General features: G+C 46.2%; 1 protein-coding gene across 2 annotated transcripts in view; it reads left to right on the top strand.

The window, feature by feature from the left end:
• The window catches only part of arid4a (AT-rich interactive domain 4A), a 40,036-nt gene extending 28,108 nt beyond the window's left edge, over nt 1–11,928 (top strand). Inside the window, exons 22-28 of one of the 2 annotated variants that reach the window (XM_080784663.1) lie at nt 465–847; nt 1,694–2,090; nt 3,073–3,177; nt 3,747–3,932; nt 5,924–5,947; nt 6,441–6,587; nt 7,987–11,928. In XM_080784663.1, coding sequence (XP_080640789.1) covers nt 465–847; nt 1,694–2,090; nt 3,073–3,177; nt 3,747–3,932; nt 5,924–5,947; nt 6,441–6,587; nt 7,987–8,090 — 1,346 coding nt within the window. In that variant the 3' untranslated portion in view covers nt 8,091–11,928. The remainder of the gene's footprint in view (nt 1–464; nt 848–1,693; nt 2,091–3,072; nt 3,178–3,746; nt 3,933–5,923; nt 5,948–6,440; nt 6,588–7,986) is intronic. The other variant, XM_080784664.1, reaches the window with a different exon arrangement.
• The last annotated feature ends 404 nt before the right edge of the window (nt 11,929–12,332 follow it).

Below are 12,332 nucleotides of genomic sequence, written 5' to 3'. Positions count from 1 at the left end.
GACCTACAAGCTCGTAGCGCGCCACTCGGTGGCGCGCTATGAGCTTGTAGATCTGCTATTTTTCACTAGCTAAAGCATAACCTAATGCTTGAAAACACCAAGAGGGGTTCCCGCCCCCAAAATGGGCTAATGCCAAAAAGCACAACCAAATTGATTCAACCGGTAATCGTTTCCACGCCAACTAAAGCCTTGAACCATTCTGGGGCGGGAACCCCTTTTGGTGTTGGCACTATGTCATGCTTTAGCTATTGAAAAATAGCAGATCTACAAGCTCGCGCTACGAGCTTTGTAGGTCTGTCATTTTTGAAACATCGAAGAACGACTGACGTAGAAGACATTTTTAGAATCTGATCTCGGGGTCAGAATGGAAAACTGTCCGGACGTAGAATTATTTTTTTTTAGAATCTGATCTCGGGGTCAGAATGGGTTTTAAACTGGCCTGTCTCCTCCTCCTCCTCCTCCAGGAGCGCTGGGAGCCGAGGCGGCGGGAGTCCCCCCGGTGGTGGTGAAGCGCAAGGCCACGGAGCAGAGGACGCCCGACAAGAAGGTGCGCCTGGAGTCCAGGGCCGCCGCCGCCGCCTCCTCCGCGGGGGGGCCCAAGATGGCGGCCGCCGCGTCCTCTCCCAGGGCGCTCCCGTCGCCCGCCCCCCGGAGGTCCGACTCGGAGAGGAGGAGCGACGCGTCGAGGAGAGCGAAGGAGCACACGACTCCTCCTCCTCCTCCAGAGGAGGAGGAGGAGGAGGAGGTGAAGATGGAGATGCCCTGCCTCTCTCCGGAGATCTGCTCCTCCTCCCAGCAGCGCCTCCCGGCGGTCCCCGCCACGCAGCTGCACCACCAGGCCCAGCAGGTACCCAGCGCTGTTGTTTAGATTTTAAGTTTCAGTCGTTGGTCTCTTGAATGGTTTTCATTTCGTTTTTTTTGTCACATTTTAGTCCACCTGGAATGATTTAGTGGAAGATTTTATGTTGACTAAAATGAGCCTGGATGCCGTCGCAATGACTTGCTGAAAATGGCACATCCACAAGCTCACAACGCTTGCGTGCTTGTAGATCTGTATTATCTAGTCTATTTAGTCGACTAAATAGACTGTAGATACTACATTTCTGTTTATTTCATTGGCTCGTTTGACTGTCAAGGGTTCAAAGCCTCCAGGAAGAAACCCTAAATACAAAGTTAATACACCATTGCACATAAAACCGACTCCGGGGTGTCTAATGAAGTACTGTCACCTCGTAGACATGAAAAACTGGAAAAATACAAAAATTGTGGCACTCCATCTTATACTTAAAGCTTAAAGCTTAAAGGTATATTCAAATATGACTTATTTTTTTGTTTTGTTGTGATAATCCTCTCTACTATAGAGTGTGCTGACCATATAAGGAGTTCCTCCCTGTCCCCAGTTAACCCCTGGGGGTCAAAAAACCTTAGGTTTCGTTTTTGACTCTCCATCCTGATTGGACGAAAGGCTTTGGGTCCCAGCCAAAAACGAAACTTATGTTTTTTTTTGAGTGAAATCACTGAATATACCTTTAACAAACTGAACAAATTATACTAATCACGTAGTGATTAGGGGAGGGGCAATATATGACCCAAGTAGGAAGCGTACATTACATCAGACTTCGGTGCTCTTATTTGTAATCCAGTAAATAGTTCATGACGGTCCCATGATTCCATCCCTTCCGTCCCCCCACAGGGCCCCACGGCGGAGGAGCTGATGCCCCAGATAGGCCCCGAGGCGCTGGTGTGCCACGAGGTGGACCTGGACGACCCCGACGACAAGGAGAAGCCCAACCTCCTGCCGATGATGCGGGAGGCGCCGCCTCCTCCTCCGCCTCCGCCTCCGCCTCCTCACCCGCACCACCACCACCACCACCTCCTCCTCCTCACGCAGGCCTCCTCCGCACAGCCCCAGAGCAGAGCCTTCCCCCACGGCCTGGAGGAGGAGGAGGAAGACGAGGAGGACGACGAAGAGGAGGAAGAGGAGGAGGAAGAGAGAGGCAGGGAGGCCCAGGACGGCCCGGTGGACCACGAGCCGGGCCACGTGTCCTCGTCCAACTCCTCCCTGTCGCTGCACGACACCAAGGACCGAGGTGAGGGGCAGCACGCCGCTCTCTGTGTGTGTGTGTCTCTGTGTGTCCATTCAGAATGTGTGTCTCTCTGTGTGTCCATTCAGAATGTGTGTCTCTCTGTGTGTCTCTGTGTGTGTGTCTCTCTGTGTGTCCATTCAGAATGTGCAGCGCACCCAAAACACATAGACCAGCCGTTCACCTATAGCTATTAGCCCCTCCCCAAACTGCTATGGTTCAATCACATCCAAGCATAGCATGGGTTGGACAAACCTCTCCACCAATAGTTTTTCCTGTATGATAAAACACTGTTTAAAAAAGAAAATAAATGCCACACACATGTTTTTCCAGTGCATATGGCAGGCCTTGTTGAAGGTCCGGTTCCAAAAATGAACCAGTATTTAATGTGAACAATTCCATGATATTTACATTGGAATGAATGAGCCTGGCTGGAAAGTGTCCAAGTGGGAGTGTCTTAAGTGGGAGAGGGCAGGTTTTAGCCATAGGTCCATTATGTGGCGATGGCGAGAATTCACATTTCATAGGAGCGATGATTACTCCTAAATGTCCACATGAATGGAAACACTGTCTGACCCAACTAAACTCTATGCACTACAGACGAGTATGAACAACATTAAATAATAGAGAAACCAAGTAGTATAAGAAGTGGTTACTGAAGTGACGTTGATCAATTCTGAATATTATCAAAGTATTCTGAGGTTTCCCTGGACGTCGGGGCACCCACTCTGAGATGCCCTGACTGCACTACAGTATGTGGTCTTAACCCCTTTTGGGCGGGAACCCCTTTTGGTGTTGGCACTATGTTATGCTTTAGCTATTGAAAAATAGCAGATCTACAAGCTTGTAGGTCTGCTATTTTTGAAAAATCGAAGAACGACTGACACAGGAAACGTAGCTTTTTCAGAGAACTGTCGGGATGTAGAAGACATTTTTTTAATCTGATCTCGGGTCAAAATGGGTTAATGTGATTGGTTGACCTCTGCAGGTCAGAAGAGGTTGATGGACGGGAATACAAGCCCCTCGGCCAAAAAACACAAACGGAACCAAAAACGATCGAGCACAGCCAACAAGACGGACAAGAATGGAGCAGGTAAGAGTGTGTGTGTGTGTGTGTGTGTGTGACTGTGTGTGTGTGTGTCGCGTTGTGCGCTTGTGGATCTGCAGTGTGCATGTGATGGCATGTATTTTGGGAGAGACCTTCTTCCACATACAGTAGCTGGGAACAGAAAGCAGAGAACCGTAGTAGAACCAGTTGATGAACTGGTAGCTGTAAATTACATTGTGTGTGTTTTTACATGGCTGTCGGGGTTGGAAACGAGCGTTTGATTAGGCATTGCCGGTCTGTTATGGAGCGGTCATTATCCAGAAATAACACACGGCTGAATTCTGCGACTGACCAATCTGAATCGAGCGTTCGACCAAGCCATTTAATGAAACCAGATAACTTTCATCCTCAATAGATTAATTAAATTTTAACTTGATACGACTCACAGGAGTGTTGCCGCAGAATAGGGGATGCTAGGGGTTCCAGTGGTTAATTAACCCATTTTGGGGCGGGAGCTCCTTTTGGTGTTAGCATTATGTTATGCTTTAGCGAACGTTAGTAGTGAGTCTAGTGACATAGTACCGTTTGCTCGTCTTTCCCCAACTCGTGTGCAGGTCACAGCAGCGACAGTGAAGACCAGGCGTCCAAACTGAGCCCCGTCAAGCACAGCCTCCCTAAAGGCCCCCGGCTGACCCCGGGCCTGCCCAAAGGCCCCCGGCTGTCCCCGGCTCTGGAGTCCTACAGAGACAAAACTGGATTCTCCTCTTCCCAGCGCACGTATAAATGGACCTTCCAACTCAGTGAGACAATGCACACGCACACACGGACACACACACACACAGACACGTTATCAGTCTGGGCGAAGTCCGTAACTAGTGCTGGGAATAATGACTGCTGTGTAGAGTAGAGTGGTCCCTGGCTGGAACAACATATTTTCAGAAGGGGGGGGGGGGGTCTGTGGCCAAATACAGATAATTCTGGGGGTCCTTGACATGAAAAAGGATGAGCACCACTGTCATAGAAATAAAATTAAACCAAAGGGACCCGTACGAAGAATTCAATTGGTGGTCTGTGACTCAAATGTCAACTTAATAATGGGCCTTGATATGAGAATGGTTGAAAACCACTGCGTTTGACCCCTGCGGGACTCTCGTCAGTGACTTGGAAGTGGTTATAAGGTTCTGCCGTGTTTTGGCAATGGGCAAATTATGCCAGGTATTTACTTTCCCTTTATTTGGACATGCTCACAAATAGATGGATACTTTAAATTTGTCCTTTTTTCGGAAATTTGTTTTGTGCCAAGCCAAGTCGTCAGGATACAGAAACATACACGATGCAAACGGAGCACAAAGTACATGGGCAATTAAAGAAACCATGCTAATAACAAGTCATACGTTATAGGCTGCAGAGAAGGCACTGTGTAGTGTACCGTCGCCCCCTGATGGTAAAAGATGGTATTGTGTAACGGGTGTGATCTTATCTTCCTCCTTCCTGAGTACACGGGGTCTCTTAGCATCTTTTACACTCCCTCTTTCATGTGTTGGCTAATGCTACAAATGTATTCGTTTCAAACCGTCACGTTTTAACGAGTTCAACTGGTCGTTGCTTTGAATGATAATGCATTTGTTGAATGAATTTATATGGCAGGTTGAGGACTTTACCTTCAACAGAGACTGTGTGGCATGAGCTGGGTTATTTTATCGGTAGCGAGTGCGGTCGCCCCTATTCCATCTCGTCGCCCTGGCTTTTTTCCGCCAACCTCTCGTGCGGCGGTTCTTGTATTCTTTATTTTGTTTTACTGAGAACGGGGTTTAGAAATACGTTTAGGGTTAGGCCTAGTTTTACTGGGGTTAAGTTTAGGAACAGCGTTAGGTTCAGGCATAGTTTTACTGAGGTTAAGGACGGTTAGGAATAAGGTTAGGTTTAACCGTTTATACATAATTTACTTGGGTTACTTCAGGAATACCAGGCCGCGCAGTTCCGCCGGCGCCGGCTGTACGCCCCCAGGCGAGTTGGTAAAGGGACGAGTTGTTTGGTATTCATTTTTATCATAGGCAGGGTTATTTTATCATGAGCTGGGTTATTTTATCATGAGCTGGGTTATTTTATCTGGCAGCCAGTACTGCTGGCAGGCAGTACACGAGGTGTAGGTTAGTCGTTAGACCACCTGCCGGCATAACTCAATGCCTTAAAGATTCACGTCCAGGTGTTTTATATTGGCTGTGATTTCTCGTTGCTCAGTCGAGTATGGTTCGCACGTGGCCTGTTCTCCACATATGATCTAATAAAAAAAGACCTCCCAATGCTGCCCGCTCCGTAGCCAGCAAAAAGTCCTTAGTCCAATTGATAAGAATCCTAATGAAATAATGTGTTGTTTAAGCATTGACTGTACGTGTTCTCCCTTGGTGCATGAATAAAAGACAGACTAATGGACCGACTGGGGTATTTCCTCATCCAAAATGGCCGACGACGTAGCAATGACCACGTTCCAATAGGGCGCCACAGTGCCACAGCAGGGGATCCAAGTGCTTAACGGCAGACTGCTCATTCGGTTTCAAGTCGCTGCTGTGCAGTCTCCCGTTTATTCTAAGAAATAAGAATGTGTCACCACGTGTTTTGACGCGCGTTGTGTCTCTCTGTCACACACCTTCTGGTTGTCTGTGACTCCACAGTGTCTTTGAGTTGTCGCACACCTTGTGGTTGTGACTCCAGTGTCTTGAGTTGTGTGGACAAAGCTTTTCTGTGCACACTGCTCTTTTATTGTGGGTCTCTTCTTCATTCTGGGTTTCAGGGAGCCTTTTTGGAGACGGACCAGGTGAGTTAACCCGAAAAAAAAAAAACTAAACAAAAACACAAACCACTAGAGGGCAGGCACCGAAAACCAACACGGATAATACAGAGACAACAACAACGACATTTAAAAAAAAAACCCATTCTGGCCACATGATTTCTGTAGGGGTTGATGGAGGCAGTGGATTGGCTGGTGCCAGGTCTACACAGTACACACACTAACACACACAAATAAAAACACATTTAGAACACACAAACAACATGCACTACACACACTTGAATCATACATAAAATACACATGACACCTGTACACAACATAATCTACATACAATACACACACGTGTACATGAAACCTACAACACTCTCTCTCTCACACACACACACACACACACACACACACACAATACACACACCCCTACTGTTCTTAGATCAGATGCGATAAACTTCAATAAAAAATAAAATGAATCTTTGAATTTGTCCTAATTGCTTATTGTTCTATGTCTTGCCTGCATGTCCAGGTGAGTTGGATGGCCTGTCCAGTTCGGAGCGCATCGCCTACCTGCAGGACAAGCTTCAGGACATCAGGCGATACTACATGTCTCTGAAGTCTGAGGTGGCGTCCATCGACCGCCGGCGCAAGAGGATGAAGAAGAAGGACCGAGAAGGTAAACCGATCGAGCGGGGCTCTTCAACAGGTGGTCCTGTTGGGAGTTCCAAATGTTGGTTTTTTTACCTTAACCGCCTGAGCCCTAGTATCCCTATTCTGAGGAGAACCCTAGTATCCCTATTCTTGAGGAGAACCCTAGTATCCCTATTCTGAGGAGAACCCTAGTATCCCTATTCTTGAGGAGAACCCTCGTATCCCTATTCTGAGGAGAACCCTCGTATCCCTATTCTTGAGGAGAACCCTCGTATCCCTATTCTGAGGAGAACCCTCGTATCCCTATTCGGAGGAGAACCCTCGTATCCCTATTCGGAGGAGAACCCTCGTATCCCTATTCTGAGGAGAACCCTCGTATCCCTATTCTGAGGAGAACCCTCGTATCCCTATTCTTGAGGAGAACCCTCGTATCCCTATTCTGAGGAGAACCCTAGTATCCCTATTCGGAGGAGAACCCTAGTATGCCTATTCTGAGGAGAACCCTAGTATCCCTATTCTGAGGAGAACCCTCGTATCCCTATTCGGAGGAGAACCCTCGTATCCCTATTCGGAGGAGAACCCTAGTATCCCTATTCTTGAGGAGAACCCTAGTATCCCTATTCTGAGGAGAACCCTCGTATCCCTATTCGGAGGAGAACCCTAGTATCCCTATTCTTGAGGAGAACCCTCGTATCCCTATTCGGAGGAGAACCCTAGTATCCCTATTCTTGAGGAGAACCCTAGTATCCCTATTCGGAGGAGAACCCTCGTATCCCTATTCTGAGGAGAACCCTAGTATCCCTATTCTGAGGAGAACCCTCGTATCCCTATTCTGAGGAGAACCCTAGTATCCCTATTCTGAGGAGAACCCTAGTATCCCTATTCTGAGGAGAACCCTCGTATCCCTATTCTTGAGGAGAACCCTCGTATCCCTATTCGGAGGAGAACCCTAGTATCCCTATTCTGAGGAGAACCCTAGTATCCCTATTCTGAGGAGATCCCTATTCTGAGGAGAACCCTAGTATCCCTAATCTGAGACCATTTATCGCACTATTGTCGAGCGCACAATCGTAGCACTAAAGGTTTTCAAAGAGATATACCTGCCAGACGAGGAGGATACAAAGGCTGAAAGGCTGGCATTGTCGCGCTCTACCGCAGCGGCCAATCCGCTGTCCACTAATAGTTCTCAGGTTTTGTTTGTATGTATTTTGGCCAGGCAGAAATGGATTTCGTCCTCGCCTTATTGTAGATACGCCACTGATACAACAAGCAGTGATAACAAACAATGTGTGGCGACATCAATTGGCGTAGTGAGAACTAAAACCTACACTCTGTGTGTGTGTGTGTGTGTGTGTGTGTGTGTGTGTGTGTGTGCGCTAACTGCTAAGTTGCTAACAGTTGTTGTTTTCTTCCCGTGTCCATAGTTTCCATCACGCCGGCCTCCACGTCTTCAGGTTCTTCAGACATGTGTTTGAGTCCGTCCGGCTCGTCTCCGTCTCAGACCACCGTGGCGTTGGAGTGTAGGTGATGACACGCCCACGTCCACGCCAGACTCCTCCCCCTCCCACACATCTCTCCACACGCCCCGCCCACCACCCCCACCCCCCCCCCCCCCCCCTCCTCCCCCCCCAGACAGACTCCGTGAATGTAAACGACGTAAAACTGCCATTTACTCCTGAGGCACTTTAAAATAAAATAAAAACAAAAAACGCCTGGTTTGTCTAGCGTATAGTGGCGCACGGGTGTCACGCTCGCGCCACAAAAAAAACGTCAGATCGTCTACATGAGTCACAAGGCGCCACAGACGTCGTGTTGCCTGAGTTTGTAGATCTGATATTTTCGGTGTGTGCGGTGGCACCCGCACGCGACTTAAAGCACGAATCAGCCTATAAGTTCTTTACCGTTTCCCCCCCACCCCCCCTATCCTGAGCCTTCTACGATATCAATACCAATTATACTAATCTGTAAATCAATATGGAAGTGTGAGCTTGCCCAACTGGAGGTGGGGGTGGGGGTGGAGGGGGGTGTAAGAAAAGGTCAAAGGTTCAATGTGGTCTCTTATAATTCCCCCCCCCCTCCCCCTTATGTCACAACTGCCAAAGCCTGTTGCGTTTTATTCCTCCCATCGGTCTTATCTAACCAACCATCCATCTTATCTATTTACCTACCGAGCTATCATGTCCAGGAGTCACTGAGCGGGAGCGGGACAAGGGGGGTGGGTGTTCTATGTGGGCGGTGATGGGAAATGTAGTTTATTGGAGAGCCTGTGAGTTCGTCTTCCAGCACAGAAACACAAACTTTATGCAATCAATTTGTTTTTTTTGTTTCTCTTTGTTTGGGGTGGTTGGAGGGGGGGGGGGGGGGGCTGAGGAAATAAGAATATTAATTAAAATAACAAAGTTTCCTTTTCAAGAAAACGTGGAAATGGGACAGCCCTACAGCATCCAACTGGTCTTCTACGTACAGGCACATGTCGGGGTTTTATTTAACTGATTTTTCTCCCTAAACTCATCACACATCTCCACACCCGTTTTATTTTAATTTCCATCATTTTGTAAAAATAATAATAATAATAATAATCATCTTCCAGTTGATTCAATTCTATTTATTATGATGGACACATTGAGAGATTGAATGCTTTCAAGTGTTCAGTAGCTTGTATACACTCTTCTCTTTTTTCTTTTTTTTTTAATGAAATAATTATGATCTTAAATATGTTCTGTGTAAAGCAACACTGTCCACAGTAGAGACCCACAACAGAGACCCGTGTAATAGACCTACAATAAGCAACTGCTCCCTCTATCTATCTATCTGCGACGGGCAGGTGTCACGGCTATAGGATTTAAATCAAACGATAAGCTCTACCAAGAATGTTACTGTGTGGTACAGACAGACAGACAGACACCGGGGTGCGTCTCTGGAGGACACACGGACACAGTGTTTGTCTCTCGAGGACAGGCATGTTTGTCTCTTGTGGGACAGTCGGACAGACAGACAGACAGACAGACAGACAGACATGCTGTTTGTATTAGAGGTCTGCATGGGTCCAGAGAGTTCGGCCCGTTCTGAAACGGACCTCTCTGGCTTTCTTATACCTGAACCTTATTTGCATTTTATTTTTATTTCTCTCTCTCTCTCTCTTTTTTTATTTTTTCATTCTTAAACATGAGACCCGGTCTAAAACAGAGCCGAGAGGAGAATCACGATGTTGAATAGTTTTGGTCCACGATGGACCAGAGAATCACCAGACCCGGACCTAACCGGTTTAGACCTGATCATTCTGGACCTGACACCACAGCATCCTTTTTTTCCCCCCTATTTCAACAAGCTTTATTACACAACAAAGAGAAATGACATCCAAGTGACTTTATTACAAACAAAATCTATACAAATCTTATGATAAAAGAAAGAAATTACTTTAAAACAAACATCTTAAAAAGTGTTTGTTTGCCATTGGAAGCGAGCGCCACACAGCCTATAGCTGGTGCGCTCGTTGAACCAGGGGATAGTTGAGTATAGGAGGGATTCTTCTTGCAGCCCCAAACGGGTCTAGTGGAATAATTATTTGTTGGAGGAGGGCTTTGCTGCAGCGTTTTGACCTGCAATCATTCCATGATGGAATTGGTTTCTGTGGAGTTTGTGTTTTTTATTTTATTTATTTTTTTGCCCCGTCCCAATTATGGTCTGGGAATGGATGGATTGCTGCTCAACGGGACTGTCTTTTGTACGGAGGAGTAACGGCAGCCCTCTCCCTTTTCTGTGGGAGTCTCCGCATTGAACGTTGTGTGGAATCCAGCAGTGGGGGGGCTTTTCTTGAGAAGGTTGAACGTTCTCTTATTTGCTCTGGGGACTCAGAAACCCGCCGTCCTCTCTTGGTCCAACCGCCTCACCTGTCCCGTCTCCAGCTTAATTAATTAATGACGACTTTGCTGACTCACACGGACACCTTTGGGGGGGGGGGGGAGGACATTGAGGTGTTCCATCTTCCATCAGGCTACATCATCTATGTTTTTCAGCCAGGCTTCTTAAAACAATAATGACCACAAAAGTGCTCCACGCATAGATGATGTTCCCGGTGGCTTCTTTTGATTTGTGCACTATACTTTTCTCTTGGAAGTTTGCATTTTCACCTGGCTAAAGAAGAATACCTCTGGCGTTCAGGCTCACACTTGCACTGCCACTTGAGACCTGTGGCTGCGTTTGAACCGCCTGTTCAATTTGTGAGAATAGATTAACCCATTCTGACCTGAGATCAGATTCATGCGAGGTTTCCACTGGACACGCACTGGTCTGATTAACCCATTCTGACCCGAGATCAGATTCTAAAAAATGTCAGTCGTTCTTCGATTTTTCAAAAATAGCAGGCCTACAAGCTCGTAGGTCTGCCACCGAGTGGCGCGCTGTGAGCTTGTAGATCTGCTATTTTTCAATAGCTAAAGCATAACATGATGCTAACATCAAAATGGGTTCCCGTTCAGAATGGGTTAAGGACATAATTACAACCCGTATGTCTGTTTTTTTTTTGGGGGGGGGGGGGGTTTAACTGAAGATTAAATCTTTAATAATTAGGGGAAAAAAAGCTGTTTGAATCCTCGCGGGGTCCACGCGGGTTACTCCATTTCAGCCTCACTTAACTCCATACCACAGCAATTATAAGAGTTATGACACGTCCCCCTAACCTTGACAATATTTTTAACCCGGACCCGCTCTGGTCTCAGGTTTTGGGGTTTAAGGGTGGATCCATGCAGACCACTATTCCATAGGACAGACAGACAGACGGCATTGTCTATCTGTCGGACAGACTGACAGAAATGCGTTTGTCTCCCTCGTTCTTTCAATTTAATACAACTTCTTTGGACTCTTGTTCTGTTCTAAATTAACCCAGCTGTATCAAATCACTTTCTTAACTTTTGTTTCTGTATATAGCTTCCAGAAAAGACGAAAGAAATACAAATAAAAAAAATAAAAAAAACCACCATGTATTTGAGAAATACATTTTACACGACTGTAAAGAATGATTTATATTAGTATTTTTTAAAAGGAGAAGGAAAAAAAAGACCTTTGTACCATTTATGTTACGATGAAATGAATGATTTTGAGTTTGTTTCTCTATGTGCTGTTGGGTTGGAGAGTAGAGGGCCGTGTAAATACAGAGCTGGGTAAAACATTTCTATTACTTTCTAACTGGTCTGCTGGGTTCAATGTGGAGATACATGTAAAGGCAGGCTGCGTTAAGGCAGAGATTCCTGGCTATAAAAGGAGTGACACAAAGTATTGAGGTATTCTCTGTTGAGTAAAGCCATTGTTGTATGTTTATGTAAGATAAAGCAGAGCTCTCTTTGTTTCTAATAAAGTTTTTAAATATATTCTTGGTGTGTGTGTGTGTGTGTGTGTGTGGTTATTTATTTGTCACCAGGTCAGTGGACCAGTGTCCGTCTTTTGATTAGTTTTCCTTTAGTTTTAGTCACCTGGCAGGAATGTCTTAGTGTTTTAGTCGACTAAATATAGTTGATTTAGTCGACTAAAGTGTATTTTGTCTGGCAATGATGCCGTCGTAAAGACTCATTTTACACCTGCTGAAAATAGCAGATCTACAAAGCTCACAACGTGTCACGCTGAGGCGCGTTGTGAGCTTGTAGATCGGCTATTTTCAGCATGCAACCGTGTGTAAAATGACTTATCCTATAGTCCCTAACATTTCAGTCTAGTTTGTATTTGTTTGTATAGTTTTAGTCATCATAGTCGAAATAGTTTTTTATTTAGTTTTCGT

The sequence above is a fragment of the Protomyctophum bolini genome (assembly GCF_963924005.1).
Source record: "Protomyctophum bolini genome assembly, chromosome: 15".
Lineage (NCBI taxonomy): Eukaryota > Metazoa > Chordata > Actinopteri > Myctophiformes > Myctophidae > Protomyctophum > Protomyctophum bolini.
This window is presented reverse-complemented; position numbering and strand designations above follow the sequence as displayed.